We start from the raw sequence: 18,928 nt of genomic DNA, 5'->3' as shown, positions 1-18,928 counted from the left end.
TGCGGGGGTGGGAGCCGTCTCCGCGGGAGCAGCGTCGCCAAGGTCCGGCTGCTGACGTCCGAGCCTCTGCTCCTGTCAATGAACAGCAGCCGCCGCTTGGGGACTGCTCTGGCAACGAGGCTGCAGACGTCATCGCCTCCTGTTGGACGCGGGGGGAGGGGGGGGGTCCAAGCATCAGCGTTGCTGGCTTAAAGGAAAACTCTCTAAGTTCCAGCAGCCAGGGAGAGTGAGTGGCTCTTCGTAGCACACGCACCCCCCCTACCCAAGTGAAGTATATGCGGGCACACAGGTTGGACACGCGCACACGTGCGTGAACACACACACATGCACACTCGTAGACACACTCTACTCCTAGGTGTGTGGGTCCTAAAGTTGCTTCTGTCCAGAGGCTGAGCTGAGATGGACCAGTCTTCATTGGCGCCTCAAGGCTCTCCCGAGGACCCCAGAAAGGCTCTCCCGAGGACCCCAGCAAGGCAGGCGGGAGAGGGTAGCCTCCCTCCTGCTTTGTTAGAGTTCTCTCCCCTTTTGGCGAGATGACCAGCGCGGAAACTCCGAGCACCCGAAGCCCTTGGAATAAGACTGCTGCATGGAGCCTATGCCAGCGTCTTGGACAGGTCCTGAACTTGCGCCACTCCGGTTTGGTGACTTGTTTTGAGCAACTCTGGATGGAGCCTGGACCCAGCGTTCCCAGAGACCCATCACCACCGCCCCGCTTTGATTTTGTGAACTGGAAACGAAGCAGAAAGGAGTTTTGTACTGGAGCACACTTTGGCGGGTAAGTTGATAATTTTTTTTAAATCTAACATTAACCACTAAGAGTCCAACGGGGGATGGATTAAAAGAAAAGAAAAAAAAGAAAGAAAACTTACTTCCAAACCTTTTTTTTTTCTACTTAAGGAGAAAAAAAAAATAAAAATCCTTGCCAGCATGTATCTCCCGGCAAGCTTTCCAGCAGTGAGAAAATGTGCGTGAGCCCTGTGCGGTGTTTGTGAATGTCCGTGGGGTGAATGGGGAGAAGAGTGGAAACGAAAAGCGCTGGGCTTTGTCACGCTAGAGACACAGGCTTTGAGGGAGAGGTGAGGAAAAGCCTGCTGCCAACCCCAGTGCCCAGCGACAGCCTGAGGCTCATCACTCCAGGGTTCTGGAGTTTTTGAGCTCAAGTTTCAGAGCCCCCTGCGCCCCAGCTGCATCTGCAGTGGCTGCATAGCCAAGCCGGCAGGTGCCTCTTGAGGTGGTTCAGAGAGGGCTGTAGTGCACCCCAACCTCCTCCTTCCTTCCTGCTGCCGGGTCTCAGGTCCTCAGCAGGGTCCCTGAACTGACCATCCCTGCCGATCCACAGTCATCCCTGTCTCTTTTGTCAGATACCACATGAGGTCATCAGAGAGAAGGGGGTCCTGAATCCCCAGTGTCAGAAAGATCTCTGTTGTCTTCAGTAGCATTTTGTTTATTTTTATTTGGCAAGCTATTGAAACCATGTCCCAACCATCCCAATCAAACATCCCTCACTCTGCCTGTGGTTCCTTCCGTTACAGCCACACACAGGCTCCTCACAGCCAGGCAGGACCCGGAGTCCTCAGAGAGAGGGAGAGTACCCTACCCAGTCCCCTCCCACATTAGCTGGAAAGCTCTGAGGTTTCCAGAGAGGAGCCTCTCCTCTTGGGTTTTGATTTCCTCTCTCATCTCACTCTTTTAATAGAAGGAAAAGGAGGAGAGAGAGAGAGAGAGAGAGAGAGAGAGAGAGAGAGAGGAAGGAGGAGGAGGAGGAGGAAGAGGAGAGCTCCAGAGTAGGGCCACACTGATGGAAGCAATCCTGGGGGTTCAGCACAGGTCTCTGCCTCTCCTGCCTGCCTTCCAGATACCTTCCAGTCTTTCGGAGGCAGTAATTTCTTTCCTTCTCCCTCCCTGGCCTCTTCTCCCCACCCCTTTCCTCTCCACCTAACCCCACCTTCACTCTCTCCGAGAGGGGAGGGCCCAGGGGGAGGGGAAAGAAAACCCCTAAACCCCAGGCCCTGGGCAGAGATGTCGAAGAAGCGCAAAGCCCTCGAGGGCGGAGGAGGTGGAGGAGAACCCCAGCTCCCAGAGGAGGAACCCACTGCCTGGTTTGGGGGCAGCAGCGAGGAGCCAGGTAGGGGGAGGGGGAGGAGACAGAGGACTGAGCACATGCCGAGAGCTTAGGAGCTGAGATGCTCCACAGGAATGCCCCAGTCTTCAGAGCAACTGGGTAGACCTACCCATAGATGGGGAATTGGGGGTGGGGTGCAGAAGAGCTGACTAGGCTGGTGCCAGAGACCCAGATCCCTGCGAACTTGGGGCACACTGGGGAAGAGGCTGGGTGGCAAGGGAAGGAGGCAGGAGGAGCCAGGAAGGGCTGACTGAGGATGCTGGCCGCCTCCTCTCCCTGCTTGCCTTGTTGTCTGTGCACTGGGTGAAGACCCTATCCTGTGGACAGATGGCCCGTGTGGGTGCTCAGGACCCTCGATCTGGAGGGAGGGGTGCTGGTGATGTTCCCCAGTGCCTGTTGCCGATGGGGACAGCAGTGAGGGCCCCTGTCTTTTCCCATGCTTCTCCAGTCCAGGGATGTTGAGGGTTGCGTCATGAGGAATCTTCATCCTCTGCACAGGCAGGGCCTCGGTCCTCCTGAAGTTGGAGGTGAGGGTTGAGCAGATGGAGTGATGCATTTCAAGGGGAGATGGATAAGGGAAGCAGTTGGGATCGTCTCTGCCTGGAAAGATACCAGAGAAAAAGTAAAGATGGAAAATTCCCTACGAAACAAAAGTGATACTTGGATCTCTGGTTTCCACATAAAAGAAACCTAGACAGACACCTTTTATTTCACTTAAAGCATTCTGGGTTTGGTTAAAAGGAGGCCCAAATGATGCAGTCAAGCCTTTTTCTGGGTTGGAGGTAAAATGAAAAGGAGGGCTGATGAGTTTTTATTTGGTTAAGCTGTAGATCAGGTGATGAGAAGACTCACCCCGGTGATGGGACCCAGATGGGTGGGCAGCCGAAAAGAGCAGCTCTGCTTGTCTGCCTCTTCCCTGTCGCCAGCCCATGGAGGCAGGCTCCCAGAGGCAGAGCATCAGATGGCTGCTAGCTCCAAGATGGAGTCTTTGGTCCATCTCTTTCAATGTCACAGTGGGCATGGAGGTACAAAGTTCCCCTTGCAGAGAAGGTGGAGCTGTGTGCACTCAAAACCTGCAAGGCTCTCCTGCAAAATCGAGAAACCAAGGGTTGGGATGTGGCTCTCCCTGCTCGGTACATTTGAGTGTTAGGGAAAGTTGATTGATCCTGCCCAGTTACCACAAAAGAGGTGATCTCTAATGACTGTGCATTTTTGATGATTTATTGCTCAGTTATTAGTGTCCAACAAGCTAAAGCATTGCTTACGTAGTTTTGTTGGGTGCAGGGGTAATTGGTAAGAACTTCAGATGGATTTATTTGAATGGTTGATGCTTTTACTTCATAGCAGGGGAATGACTCCATACCACCACAGCGTCCAGCACATTTATCAATTCTATATTCATTATTGCTTAGGGCCTAAGTTTGCTCTGTCACAAGAACTAAAGATGTCTATATGAACTGATCTCACTGTTATGGTAAATAACAACCCAGGTACATGTTACATTACTTTCGTAATTGATGAATGTATGGCTGCCAGTTCTAAAAGAAGAAACAAGTATTATATTTTAACAAACATTTTTCATCTATATTTTTTTTTTTGGTAGAACTAGAACAAAACAAGAACCTCTGCTGTGGGAGCCTGTGCTCCCAGCTGCATAGAATTCCTGTTTTGCAGATGATGGGGCTCTACAGGGAAGGCGTTGCCAATCACAATGGGTAGTGCAATGTACCTATGTCTGTAGCAGTCGGAGATTATCATAACTTTGAAATACGTTGGTTTTGCTGAGCCCTTAAAACTTAAAGACTTTGTGGCGACCCTTGAACTGGGTGAGTCAGGATTCTACCTAAAGAGTTGCGTTGTTCATCTGAAGACACTGAACTCAAGAAACCTTTGAGGGCATGAGCACTCAACTATTGTGTTGTGGATACTTTTGGGTGGGAAATGGGGAGTGTGGCTTAGAAGCCATGCACAGGGCAAGAGAGTGAGAAACAGGTCTCTGTGTATACATGGTGTGTGGTCCTATGTGTATACGACTGTTGCTTTGACAATTAGGGAAGGGACATTAAGTGGCACAAGGTTTGAGTGACAGCTGGTGGTGGTGACACATGACCCTCGCTTGTGGGTGAGATGTCAGTGGCACGTCACAGCTGTTTCTGTTGTGTTCCTGTTGGAATCTAGGTCAAGCTGATGACTTTCTTGAAGACCAGAGAAGGATCTGGCTGACCTTGACCCTGAGGGTTTCCCTGAGGTTACAGTGAATGAAAAGGCAATGTGTTTGTTCATTCCAATCCTGCAGAGTATAAGTCGGTGTTGAATTGAAGCAACGGGAGGTAGCATTTTAGGGGTGGTATCCACTGGTTTGAAGATCGTGTACCAGCATCTCTACTTGAAGTTTGAAGCATATAGCATTGTAGGAACGAGTGGCTCCGGGACTTGAACTTAAGAACAGACCCCACCACTCCTTTGAGCGTCTTCTTCACATGCATGCTGAGTGTGTGGTTCACCACAGAGCTGGGGTGGGGGGGGGCTGAGCCAGGTCCTGTGCTGATGCCTACTCCTTGGAAGTTTCTTGGGAATATGAGATTAGGGTCATATTGGGTCATGGGGTTTAAACATAGGTGATTTGGTTTTCTCATCATCCTTGGTAAATCTATCTTAATAACTGGCTAAAAGGGGGAAATGAAGCATACATCACAGATTTGTCTGAACACTCACTGAGGTATCTATTGAAGGTTTTCTTTTGCTTCAGTCTATGGGAATGTGTGTATATGACTATAAAATCATAGTCAGAGGTGCTGGAGAGATGGCCTACTGGTTAAGAGCTTTGGTTAATCTTCCAAAGATCTGGGTACAATTCCAAGTACCCACATTATAACTAGTTCTAGTTCCAGGGGATCCAAAGTCCTCTTCTGGATTCTGAGGGCACTAGGCATCCATGAAGAGCACAGACATACATGCAGATAAAACACCTGTACACATTAAAAAGAAATCATGGTCAGAATATAGTTCTCCTGTAGTTTCCAGCAGGCTCCAAGTACAGCATATGTACTGAGACTCCTGGAAAATAGCCACATACAACGTTTGTCTTAATGATTTAGAGAAATTTGATACGCAATCTAACAATGCTAGCTTCGTTTTATTTTGGCAATGCTAATCTTTGTTGTCAACTTGACACACCTGGGAAGAGGGGCCCTCAATTGAAGAAGTGCCTCCATAAGATTGGCTACTGGGTACATCTATGGGTCATTTTCTTGGTTGATAATTCATGTAGAAGGGTCCAGCCCACTGTGGGTGATACCCTCCCTAGGCTGGTGGGCCTGGGCTGTATTAGGAAGATAGGTGAGCAAAGCCATAGATTCTGCTTTCCTCCATGACCTCAATGCCAGGTCCTGCCTTGAGTTCCTGCCCTGACTTCCTTCACTGATGGACTTGTGGCCTGGGAGGTGAGAGCTGAAACAAACCTCTCCTTCAAGCCACTTTTGGTTTTGCTGTCTACCACAGCAACAGAAAGCCAGCCAGGATACTTTTGTTTCTACTTTTCTCCATGGCTTTGAACTTAGACATAAGAGTACACCATCCACGGCAGTCACTCGTGAAACTGATGGAAGCGTTGGAGTCTGTGTGCAACGTGCCTCTGATAAGCAGGCTGCACCATTGTATTTATTGATCTCATAAGAACAGACCTCATTTTTTCTGTTCGCATTTTGTTTCCTCTGAGTTTCTATTCAAAGCATTATAATTTACTTTGAGACTTTGGTTTAATTACAATGTATCGCTTGCCACTCTTCACTGACGTCACATTGAGCCCCATTTCCCCCAGGTACCTCCCTTCAGATCGCTGCTCTCAGCCCCTGTGGGTTCCCTTGGGCTCATCACCCCTTTTTCTGCTACCCAGGGCTTTGCCGTTCTGTCTTCAGATTCTAACCTCCGTTTCTCCTCATATGGCTTATGGCTTCTCAACTGTCTAGTAGTGTATTAAATTATTGTCACAGGTGTTTAAAAACTAGAGAGCTTCCACTTTAGATGTGATTGGTTCAGGATGATGTCGCTGAGATCCTGGCCTTGTGCTCTTGGTGTCTAGAACCAGGTATGGGACAACCCTGGTTGCTGTGCACAGGACTGGCCTGGGAAGGTCCTGCTTGTAGTTTGCATTCCCGGGAGTCTCAGAACCATGATGCTCTCTGCTATGGCATGTCTTTTGGATCAATGACAGAAGTAAGTTGGTGGTTTCCCATAAGGAAATATCTGGGATATCAGAGTGACAGTGGATTTGATGGCTTTTGTATAATCATCGTGAGTGGTTGGCTTGGGGGGGAGTCCAGAACTATTGGTGTGCTAGGTAGAACCAGTTTTATGCCTTGAAAACTTAAAAAAAAAAAACTGTGAGAGCTTCTTTGGCTGCACACTATAAAGGAGACTGTCATGGGGGGGGGTCAAAGATGCTGTAGGAGGGAGGTGAGTTTCGGGAATGGAGACTGAGTCCCTACACTGTAAGCATAGCGTGTGAAGACTGGATAAGCCGTAATTGCACTCCAGGGTAGATGGCCCCTCACAGGGGAAGCCAACGAAGATCCCTCTGAGAGGTGGGCAAATGCTCTCTACAGATTAGACAACCTGAAAAACCAGCAACTGGAAAGACAGTTGCTTTAGAGGACCAGCTCTGAGCATCCCGGAGCTACAACAGAGGTCATCTTTTGACCCACCCTCCAAAGAAGCAACCCAGGAGTTGAAGATCCCCAGTGTGCTCCTGACAGTTGCCCCTCTCCCCAGGGAGAACAGCCTTGGGAAGAAACAGGAGGGTTATGCAACAATGCTACCTCCTAGCCCTTCTGTGGACAGACTAAACAATACAAAGGGAGTATTTGTTCCTCGAGTAAGCAGAAATTAGCTTCACCTGCTTAGCTGGAGAATCATACTTAATAAAAAAATGTTCAACCATTCAAAAAAAAAAAAACCCGTTATGAGCGCTTTAACTTTCCCCTTTCTTCCCCGACGAATGTGAGGTAGCAGTCACATGACCGTCTCAGAAGGATGCACAGAGCTGTGCTATATGGCTTCCTCCCACCCTGCCCTAAGGTCAGCCACATTGATGTCTGTCCAGGTGACGGCTCACCGTAACACGGCATCCTTCCCCACTTTCTCCTTCATCCTGGTTGACTCACTTGTGTATTTTGGAACTTATCAGCATAGACAGATCTACTTTGTTTTCTTGATTTTGTTAAAGATTGATGTATACATTTGAGTGATATTTTTATTTATGCCCACAATGCGCATGCCTGGTGGTCAGAAGAGAACCTCAGATCCCCTAAAACTGGAGTTACAGAGAGACCATTGTGAGCTGCCATCTGAGTGCTGCAAATTGAGCCCAGGTTCTCTGCAGGAGGAGCAAGCGCTTTTAACTGTTGAGCCATCTCTCCAGCCTGACCTTTGTTTTTAAAAATTTGTCTGCATGTCATTCCATGGTACAGCATACCATAATAGATTTAATTAAGCCTTTATTGAATAATATTCAAGATAATAGCCCTTCGCTTTAATAAAGAATGTAGTAAGCAAGCAGAAAATACTAGTTGAATGGCTATATAAATTTATATGTTTTAGAATCCTGGATATAGAAATTAGGTCAAAGGTGTGATTCCCCCTGTCAAGGCCTCTGAAGGCCAATTATCTTACATCTGTACCACCTGGGATGTCAGAATTGGGGTACAAGGCAAATATTCCCTCAAACCAGTAGATAAAATATTCAAAATATAAACAGCCTTTGATAAAAAGATTAAATCCACAAATAATTTTTAAAAGATTTTTAAGAATGTGTTTGAGTGTTTGCCTGCATGCACGTGAGTGCAATGGCCTTGGAGGGCAAAAAGCCTCAGATCCCATGGAACTGGATTTATGGAATGCTGTACGCCACCCTGGGGGTGCTAGGAATCTCTGACTGTGTGGGAATGGGACCTGGGTCCGCTACAGGAGAATCTGGCACTCTTAACATTCAAGTCATGTCTCCAGTCCCTAGAGAGGGTTTGTAGGTGGTCAGTGCTGATTATCAATCTGACTAGATTGAGAAGAACCTGGAGATCAATAAAGCAGATCCTGGGAGAGTCTGTGATAGCAATTCCAAGGAGAATTAACCAGGGCAGGGAGAGAGCCTGTCTAAATCAGGAGGCATTGTCCCATGGACTGGTAACCACAACCGAATAAGAGGCACTCCATAGACCATTTTGTAATAATCGTTTTTTTTTTTTCTTCTTGACTCACAGTGAGGTCATGTGGGAACTGCTTCCATGGATTGGCCTGCAGGCAAGTCTGTGGGACATTTTCTTGATACATTTTTGGTGTGGGAGTGTTTAGCTCCCTGTAGACAGTGCCTCCCGAGCAGGTGGGTCTGGGTTACATATTAAAAAGCAGCTGAGCAAGCCGGTAAGCAGTACTCCTCCATGGCCTCTGGATCAGTTCCTGCCTCCGGGTTCCTGCCTTGAGTTCCTGTCCTGACTTTCCGTATGGTGGGCCGTGATCTGTAAAATGAAATAGATCTTTTCCTCTGAAAGTTGCTTTTGGTCATGATGCTTACCACAGCAATGAAAAAGAAACAGGACTGGGTCTTAAACAGCCCAGGCTTGCCTTAACTTTCCTATGTAGCTGAGAATGATCTTGAACTCGTGACCCTCTGGTCTCTACCTCTCAAGCACTGGGAGTACAGTAGTATACCATGACATCTGGCTCTGTCTAGCATTAAATTGGCAGATTTTATTCATGAGAAAGTTCCAGATGTGTCTCACACACCTCAGTTTGGAAACATTTTCAATTTGGGTAAAGAACCTTGATAATAAACTAGAGTTATTTTAAAAATAGGTATTGGCAGGCAAGCATTGGTAAATATTATGAGGTGTGTTGCTTTTGTTTATGCTGAGGAACATTTGTTTGGTGGTGTAAAGATGTGTTGCTTTTGTTTATGATGCATTTGTTTAACTCTGTGAAGCTCTGATTCTTTGCCTGTCTAAAACACCTGATGGGCTAATAAAGAGCCGAACGGTCAATAGTGAGGCAGGAGAAAGGATAAGCAGGACCTGCAGGCAGAGAGAATACATAGAAGGAACAAGAGAACAAGGAGAGGAGGACATCAGGGACCCGCCAACAGCTGGACACGGAGTAAGAGTGAGAGAAAGGTAAAAGCCCAGAGGCAAAAGGTAGACAGGATAATTTAAGAAAAGTTGGCTAGCAACAAGCCAAGCTAAGGCCAGGCATTCACAAGAAAGAATAAGACTCCATGTGTGATTTATTTGGGAGCTGGGTGGCGGGTCCCCCAAAGAGCAAAGATCCAGAAGAGTGGAAAACAGCCGACATCATGTTGGCGCTCTGATGTGGGGCCAGAACAAAAGAAAATATAACTACACACATGACTTTGGTTGACGGAGACAGCAGCCATCTCTCCCTGCTGCACAGAGCGCGACTGTGTTGCGTATGGGACCTGCATTGTTGACTAGAGTGTTGGAGCTAAGGAGAAAGGTGCTGGGCTGTCCCCGAGGCTACAAGTGGACACTGGCTGGGCGGTTGTGTCTCCTTGGAGAGACCCTCCAGATTTAGGAATCTCTGTCCAGAGTTTAAGTAGGAGAGGACAAATGTTTTGTCCTTTCCCCAGTTGGGACTTTGATTTTTGTCTCTTTGAGGCACTCATGCATTGAGGCATAGTGACAGTCATTTGCTGGTCTCTGTTGTGGCTAACCTAGGCTAACCTTGAAGTAGAGTCGAAAGGGACGAATATGCTTTTCTGTCACCCCTTACTCTGGAGATAGATCTCATACTGAAGTGCCAGGTGCTGGGAAGATGTGGGGACTTCTGGTTGTTATCTTAGATGTTGTAGCTGTGTGCCACTCCAGACTCCCTCTGTTTGCGGCAGAGAGCTGACGTTTGGAGGAGCACACCACAGGCCTCTGTCATGGACGGTTTCGGTTGCTGCAGACAGGGGGAGAAAAAGCATAGGAGGGCCCTGACTAGCAGGTGACCGATGAGGACTTCAGAGCCCAGGAGTGATGTCATCTATTATGTCACTGGCGTGTAGTGTGAGGAGGAGGGGTGACCCTTAGGAGACCCCAGGGTCTTGGGTTACTTATAGCAAATTCTTAACTGTCTCTGAGCAAGTTCTGCCAACAGCACCAGTGCAGACTGGTTCCTGTCTAGGCTGCTGGGATGGACACACACAGTCACAGTGCCCACAAGTCCGTGAGGACTAGGGTCTTGGAATACTTTTGGAAATGTTAGCAAGGGTTTGATGACCTCCAGGCTATAAGATTATGCTATCAAAGGCAATTTCCTCCCCACAAGTTCCATCAAGGCCCCATCCTTGAGATGTATTTACGCTGTATCCCCCCTTTCCTTGAACTCAAATGGAGCAGCTCAGTTGCCCACAGACCCTGCCTTCTGGCTCTCACCTGGTGTCACCAAGGACCTGGGAACTCAGCAAAGATTATGGGCTATTGTCACCTGTCTATTTTCACTTAGGGCCCAACAGATGTCAGTGTCTCAGTCTATAATAAAAAAGAACTGTGCATTTTAAAAGATAAAATTATAACTAACACGCCTGTGTAACAATGGTTGAGAGAATGCAGAATCTGTTTTAGCGACATTGTAAGTGTCTATATGTGTATTGCAGAGACAAATTTGCCATGGCATACAGAGAAAAGGTCTGTACCACGTGTCAGTCTAACACATAACTACTTCTGGCTGACATTGCCCCTTAAGACCAGTCTCATCCAGTTCTATCCCTGCCTTGCCTATCACTGTGATTGTCTGGAATTAGGTGCGGTAGAGGCACAGGCACAACTGAGATGTCAGTCAGGATGCGGTGACCTCAGAGACAGCAGTGCTGAGCAGGGAGAGGCCGCATCCAGTCTTGCAAGCTAGTTTAATAATCTTTTAATAATTGATTCAAGCATGAGGGTGTTCATGTAAAGAGTCGTCTATGACTGTGTGTGCCCATTACCCCAGCAGAGATATGAGGATTGCTGGGACTTGGTGGCCAGCCCCAAACCAATGTGTTCTTGTCCTCCCGTGCCCAGAGGAGCTTACACCAGTGCGCGCGCGCGCACACACACACACACACACACACACACACACACACGAGAAAAATTCTTTTATGTGGTAATTGGTTTACAGGACAGACAATTTTGTTCATTTTATTTCTCTTAATTTTATTGATTTTTATTGAGCTCTACATTTTTCTCTGCTCCCCTCCCTGCCTCTCCCCTCCCCTTCAACCCTCTTCCAAGGACCTCATGCTCCCAATTTACTCAGGAGATCTTGGACAGACAATTTGAAAGCAAATGTGCTATGTTTTGTTAAACAGTTATGTTACTGAAGAAAAACATTTCCAAGTTATCAAAGAAGATGAATTATGAAAAAAAAAACAACCACAAAACAATAACAACAAAACCCACCACAAACGTCAAGACAAACAATGCTACTACACCCATAGGCCAAAGCTGCTGTGGACATGGCAGCTGTGGTCTTCTGTCTTTGGGGCTGGGAATGACTCAGCTGATTCCCAGCACCCATGCAGAAAGCCAGGAATCACGTGGAACACACTCATAATCCCCTGGCCAGGGAGGTGGAGTGGCTCAGTGGCCAGGTTGCTGAACCTAATCTGAGCGTACCAGCTTGTGAACTCCACTGCCTCAAAAACCGAAGTAAATGGCACCTGGTGTTGTCTCTCTGGTCTGGGCACACACGTGCACACATGTGTACACACGCCCGTGCACACACATTATATTTTGCCCAGTCCAGTCAGCTATTCTTCCCCTAGTGGGTCCTGTAGCACCCCAAGAGTCAAGACTAGGGAGCTCACCCTCAGTTTATTTAAAATAAAAAAAAAATCAAACTTCATCTGATAGATGCATTGCTTAGAGTTCAAACTACTTTAAGGAAATTTTCTTTCTGCCCCTCCCCACCTTACTCATGCAACAGACTCTGGAGATTTTACAGACCTTGGTGGCAGAACAATTTTCAATCAGTCTCAGATTTTCAAATTCTTGGTAGCAGCCTATTTGTGGGCCATGAGGTCAATTTATCTTAACTGTATTTTGAAACACTGAATGGGGAGGAAGAAAAGAAGGGGAAGAGAGAAGGGATGGGGGAGGGCTAGAAAGGAGAACGGGGTGGGGGGAGAGAGAGAAGGGCTGTGCTGTTTAACACTTATCCTGTATGCTCTTCTGTTGTTGTATAACATGTTTAGAGTAATTTGAAAAAGTAACAACCCCCCTCCCATCTGATTTGTGAAGTATGTACTTTTTTCAGATACTGTTGTCATAGTCGGGAAACAACAGTGGCAGAATTGTGGTGGCTTCTTGGTAAAAATTAATTAACAAATAGAAGCAAACCTTGTTCAGCTCAGGTTTGTGTTTTAAAGTGATGAAAGGTCCCTGCAGGCTGGGTCCGAGTCTTCAGACTCCTGTGTGGATGCCAGCGCCTGATGTTGGTGTTGGCCATCTGACGGCGTCTCTCTTGCCTAAGCTTGGATTTCCTAGCTCCACTAGACACACGGACAAGCACAGCCAGGGCTCCATCCAGACAATCTTCATCGAGAAAGCACCAGATGTTGGGCTTTTCAGATCCTCCTCCTCCTTCTTCCTTCTCCATTCTCCTTCCTGCTCTTCCTCCATTCTCCTCCTTCTCCTTCTTTAGTTTTTATTTTTCTTCTATTTTAGGTTTTTTGAGACAGGGTTTCACTGTAGCTTTGGAGCCTTTCCTAGAACTAGCTCTCGTAGACCAGGCTGGCCTCGAACTCATAGAGCTCCGCCTGCCTCTGCCTCCTGAGTGCTGGGATTAAAGGCGTGTGTCACCACAGACCAGCTAATACTGCTTCTTCTTAATGACACATGGAGGGGTGGGTTGGGTTTCACATGGAAAAAGAGGAGACAGGAACCCATGGGTGCTCCATCCCAGTCCCAACACATGGGAAGGCTGTGTGCCACAAAGGCCAGCCCCCTTCCAGGCTGCAGGTTCCAGTCCCCTGGTACCTGGAATCCCTGCTTCTGGATGCCAAGTACAGAATGTTCCCCACGTCCTCACAGAGTGAGCTGCACACTCTACTTTCCAGCATCAATTTTAGACTCTCAAAAACTTTCGCACCTAATTCACAATCTTTATTCCAATGTGCTTGGAGAATAATTATGTTTTCTTTTTTCTTGAGTGAGATTCTTTGGGGCTTGCAGAATGTAGCTTTTCTTTTCACCCCCTCACACTCCAGGAGGCCGGACTGTGGCATCTATTAATTCTGCCTTGATTGCTGGATGTCAGGTATCCCAGATTTAATAGTTCAGCATGTTTAAATTAAACTGGAATACAGAGAAAAGTACATATAATTCTTTAGTTATTTTCCCCATCAAGAGTGAAATCTGACTGGTGCAGGTTAGAGGTGAAGGCACTATAATGAACGAAGTCAATAAAAATGGTGGCCACCTGCATGCCAGTTTGCAGAACTAATCCAAATCATCGCTGGGACATCCCATACTACTGCAGGTCTCTGTGCCGCTTCAACTCCCGGGCCTGATACTTTATTCTTTCAATTTTCTCCTTTGATCATTTAAAAAAGGTTTTCATTTATTATATTCTTCAAAAAAGTGCCAATGTGTACATCAGTGTGTGGGTTTATGCACATCAATGCAGTACCTATGGAAACCAGAAGAGGGCATAAGATTCCCCTGAGGGGAGTTACAGGCAGTTGTGAGCCATCTAAATCGGTGCTGGGAACTACATTTGCATCTAGTGTAAGAGCTGTATGTGCTCTTAATGGTCAGACCATCTCTCCAGTTCCCCAAGTCTCCTTTTTAAAAATAAGAAGCGATGGGTTTCTCTTGTTTTACCTCCTCTGCTCCCATCTCCAGTAATAAATACCTGTAAAACTTGGTTCTTTAATTGGGAGAGCCTGGTAAACAACCTGGGACTGAATCTGGAAGAGAGTCAGAAGAGGAAACATAAACACCAACCCCAGGGTTTCCCAGGAGGGAGGGGGATAGGCAGGACTCCCCCCCCCCTTAAGAATTTTCAGTCTTGGTAGAAAGATAAGAATGTACAAGCAGTGAGTGAGCAATTTATGGACATGCAGATGTTTCTAGAAGGGAACACCCGGACCTCCTGAACTGGGTGCTTTGAATCACAGGCAGCATGAAGTGCTCAGGAGACACAAGGTGCCATCCTTTGTGTCCAGACATCTTAGATTTAACAACCAGCACCCATTCCTATGCAGCTTTAAACTCTCTAAGGAACATTTATCCCCCTCAGTGCCAGAAAGGCTCCCTGGGAATTCCTCCTAATGATCCAGGTAAGAGGTCCAGCCCATGCTGTCAGATGCTCTAGCTGGTACATTTCTTCTTCTTCTTCTTCTTCTTCTTCTTCTTCTTCTTCTTCTTCTTCTTCTTCTTCTTCTTCTTCTCTCCTCCTCCTCCTCCTCTTCTTCTTAAGTATCATTCATTTATTTTTTGAATTAAATCTCAGTACAACTGATACACATTAAAAAATATGGTATATAGTAAAGATGTCTTCTATGCCATTCAGCAATGTTTTGAATTTTTCTTCACCTAGACACTTCCTGTTTCCTAAGGCTGCCTTTGTCAGCATCTGATGTCCCTTAATAAATGGAGATAGTCCTTATTCTAGCTCTGCTTAAAATTGCATTTATTTATTCTCCCATCTTTCTGTGTGTCTGTATGTGTCTGTGTATGTTCATCTGCATGTGTATGTCTGTGTGCATGTGTGTATATGTATGTATGTGTGCATCTGTGTGTGTGTGTCTGCATGTGTCTCTGTGTATGTGCAGCATGTGTATGTGTGTCTGTGTCTCTCTGTATGTGTGCCTGTGTGTGTCTGTGTGTGCGTGTACATGTGCAGGTATGCTTCTTAGGCGTCCTGCATAAAAGATGGAAGGTAATTTTGAGAGTCAATTCTCTCTTACCATGTGGGTTCCTGGGATCATGCTCAGGTCATTAGGTTGCAAGCCCCTTTACCCTCCTAGCCTTTTTGTCAATCCTTTCAAATCTTTTCCCTTCCTCCCTCCCTCCCTCCCTCCTTTCCTCCCTCCCTCCTTTCCTCCCTCCCTCCTTCCTTCCTTCCTTCCTTCCTTCCTTCCTTCCTTCCTTCCTTCCTTCCTTTCTCTGTGTAGATTCACCTGCCCTGCCTTCTCAGTACTGAAATTAAAGGTGTGTGCCACTACCACCTGGCCCCTTCAAATCTTTTAAGCAGTATATTTTCATAAATATTTTAGCAAACATTTACTTTTTGAAACAACCTCAAACTTGCAGAAAGATGCGAGTGCAATTTCTCATTTAAATCCTCTGGATACATCTCCATACGGTAAAACAGCATACTAGACCAGGAGGGAACAGAGACAGTAATTTATCTAAGATTCAAAACTGAAGCTTGTAGGCTACCCGATTCTTTTCGATTTTATCCCTGACAATAAAGTAATTCCCTTCTCTGACTATGAGAAAACTCCTCAGGGCTACTTCTCACGTGTTCGCATCTGTGTGTGGTCAGGATTGCCCAACAGCCTCGTTCTCCTCTGCAGGGGTACTTTCTCTGTCATCTCCAGGTTCTTGGCAAATACATCTGACACTGATCTTGTGCTTGCCCACCCTACTGACGTCACCCGACATGCATATTCACTCCTACTGACATCATCTGATACACGTATTTGCTTCTCATTTCTGTCATGTTCCTCAGGCAGTCATTAACGTAATTTGCATGCTGGTGACCTTATTGTCCCTGTATAGAAGTCTCAACTCTCCTCCTTCTCACCATGTGGCCCTGTCCAGTGCTCCCAGGATGTCATGGCACAGCAGGAGTGGCCAAGAGTTCATGAGACGGCTTCTCAATTTTCCCGCTAATTATGGCGGTGGTTTTGTGCAGAGACAGGTAACTTGCATCAAGGTCCAATTCTCAGGTGAAACCAGATCTGACCCACAGCAGCCAGGCCTTAACCTTTCAGATGGTTTCTGTCTCCCAGTGGAGTCTAAACAGCCTTGCATGCGCCCAGCCTCAGGCCTTTCACGAATCAAAAGGAGGTGCTGGAGATGGGATTTTAGTCAAGTGGCTTTCTAAGGCCCGTGGATAGGATCACGGGACTTCCCACTGTCACCAGCTAATCACGCTCAAGGCACCTTGTTACCAGAAATCCACGGGATAGACAGGCTAAGCCTTCCCACGTCACCACAGTCGCCGGGTTGGGAATCATGAAGATTTGTGCTGGACCGGGTTCCCCATCACCCTGTAGGCCACGACTGCTCTTGGAGTGCCTGTTTCTGCTCTTTTCTGTCTTCACGCACATCAGATTCCTTCATATCTCTGGAGCTTCCTTTAGAACCCTGTTTTTGGTGTGGGCTCTCCTGTGACAGAGGGTGGCTACGGCAGGCCCGGTACAGCAGTGACAGCTTACCACGAGTCATCTGTGAGGTTGGCTCCACCCATTTCACAGAATGCAACTAATGCCTTTAGATGGATCAGGCCTGGTTTGAGCAGTCATGCACTGGACATCTGTACTGCACCTTGGCGACAGGCTTTCTGTCCTGAGTTGTCTTTGCCTGTTTCCTGGAGGATGTCTTCAGAGCAGAGTGTCCTCCTGTAGTAGAAGTGTCACCACAGAGTCTAGGTTTGCCTCAGCCTTTCTGTGCCACTTCCTGACATTGTTGGGTCATAGCAGGTATCCTGGGCCTAGGCCCCCTTTTCCTCCTCTTCCTCCTGTAGCCTCTTTGGTGATCTCCCTGCTTAGCACTCACACAAATGTCTCAGTGTATTAGGCACGCACACATTTTAGCTCCTGGAGCAGCTCAGTGAATTTCTTGTTGAAGATAGAGCAATGAAACCAGTGAAGGGACTGTATGCAATAGGAGGGACTGCCCGTTCTCATGGTATAGAATGTATACAACAGGAGGGCCTGCCCATTCTCGCGGTATAGAATGTATACAACAGGAGGGGCCTGCTCATTCTCACGGTATAGAATGTATACAGTAGGAGGGACCTGCCCACTCTCATGGTATAGAATGTATACAATAGGAGGGACCTGCTCGTTCTCACGGTATAGAATGTATACAATAGGAGGGGCCTGCCCGTTCTCACGGTATAGAATGTATACAGTAGGAGGGACCTGCCCACTCTCATGGTATAGAATGTATACAATAGGAGGGACTCCCCGTTCTCATGGTATAGAATGTATACAATAGGAGGGGCCTGCTCATTCTCACGGTATAGAATGTATACAATAGGAGGGGCCTGCTCATTCTCGCAGTACAGAATGCAGTAATCACCCCTCCTGAGAACAAATTCAGAGAGTTGGTGGGCAGGTGGGTATCAGTGGGCCTCTGAGCAATATGGAGGACCCAGAAGGCAGTAGCAGAAATCTTGGGTCCAAGAACTTGAAGACAAAAGCATGCTGTCTAGGCCAACACTTGGGACCATTGTTCTTCCTTCCATCCCTTTTCCACAGCTCCCAATTTCTTCATAATTCCCCCCTCCTGCATATGTATTTATAAAATATTTTCAACTTTTAGAGTTAAAGTTTAATAGCAGAGATTTTAAGATTTCCGATGGCTAAACATTTCTATTGGTTTAGTTATTTGTTTAATGTCCCCCCTCCTTTTTGCAGCAAGTTTTCAGCTTGTGACACAGGTCCAGGGGTGAGATTGAAGCTTAGGGTCTCTCTGGGGATCAGCAGAACCCTCAGGACACAACACGTACTTTGTACCCCTAGTGATGGTGTCTCCCCCTTCTCGGTTGCCCTCAGAAGCCCGGCAGGCATATTTTTCTTTATGAAAACGTGGAGGACTTGTTACCCTCGGATCCAGTTTGACCATGCATCCTCTTGAGTTTTCCTCATTTGTTTATCTGTGATCTTGCTCCTCTTACTGCTGTCGCTATGTTCTTGTAACCGGCGATCTCTCTTGGAGCAAAACCTGAGTGAGAAACAAGTAGCTCCAAGGAACGAATTGGAGACTTGCTTTCCTGGGCTCGCTCCGTGCGCCTGCTGCCCAGCCCAACACCCAGGGAGGAGTCAAATCACAGCCACAAACACAAGAACCTACAGCAAGTCACAATGGGAGGTAGAACCAGGGGAGTGAGCTCGGAGAGACTGAGGGTGCTACTGGTTTGGATGGGAAAGTCATGCCTCTCGTTCTAAAGTGCACTCCGGAAGTGTGCAAGAACCCAGGATGGGGCCAATTCCTGGGGAAGATGACCCGTAGTGACCCTGGTTTGTACCAGGCTTTTTGTTTTGGGCCACCAACCAGTCATGACACAGAGACTTATTATCAGTTTTGAGAGCTTGGCCTAGCTCAGGCTAGCTCTTTTAACTTAAATGAACCTGTTTATCTTTATCTACGCTTTGCCTTGGGGCTCATCACCTTCCTTATTTCTGTGTATATTCCTCTCACTGCTTCTCTCTGTCTGGTTGGAACCTGCCAGGATTTTTACCCGGGAGAGTCCCTCATTCCTCCTCCTCTCATTTTTCTTTTCTTTTCCTCCGGAGCCTAGATTTCTCCTCCCACTTATTCTTTCTTCCTGCCAGCCCCACCTATCCTTTCCCTGCCTGGCTATTGGCCATTTAACTCTTTATTAGACCAATCAGGTGTCTTAGGCAAGGTGAAGCATATACAACACATTTTTATATAATTAAACAAAGGCCACATAAACAAAAGCAACATGCCTTTACACAGTTAAAGTAACATTCTGCAGCATAAACAAACATCACACATCTTTGCCTAGCTAAAATAATATCCCACAGCACCAGTTTCCTGACTTCCATCTTGGAACACAGCTCGGTGGAGCAGG

General features: G+C 47.1%; 1 protein-coding gene across 6 annotated transcripts in view; it reads left to right on the top strand.

The window, feature by feature from the left end:
- Positions 1-214: 214 nt before the first annotated feature.
- The window catches only part of Pde10a (phosphodiesterase 10A), a 449,138-nt gene continuing 430,424 nt past the window's right edge, over positions 215-18,928 (top strand). For 3 of the 6 annotated variants that reach the window (XM_041680083.1, XM_041680085.1, XM_041680082.1), the window contains exon 1: positions 215-775. Coding sequence is in view for 2 of the 6 variants with exons in the window: in XM_041680081.1 (XP_041536015.1) it covers positions 2,020-2,125 (106 nt within the window). In the remaining 4 variants the exon portion in view is untranslated. Of the gene's footprint in view, positions 776-1,752; positions 2,126-18,928 lie in introns of those variants that run through there. The other 3 variants (XM_041680081.1, XM_041680080.1, XM_041680086.1) reach the window with 2 other exon arrangements.

This window comes from Microtus oregoni, unplaced genomic scaffold (genome assembly GCF_018167655.1).
Source record: "Microtus oregoni isolate MIOR12 unplaced genomic scaffold, Mior012 000033F_ref0000390, whole genome shotgun sequence".
Classification (NCBI taxonomy): Eukaryota; Metazoa; Chordata; class Mammalia; order Rodentia; family Cricetidae; genus Microtus; species Microtus oregoni.
Note: the sequence above shows the minus strand (reverse complement) of the source record. Positions and strands in the feature narration are given on the sequence as shown.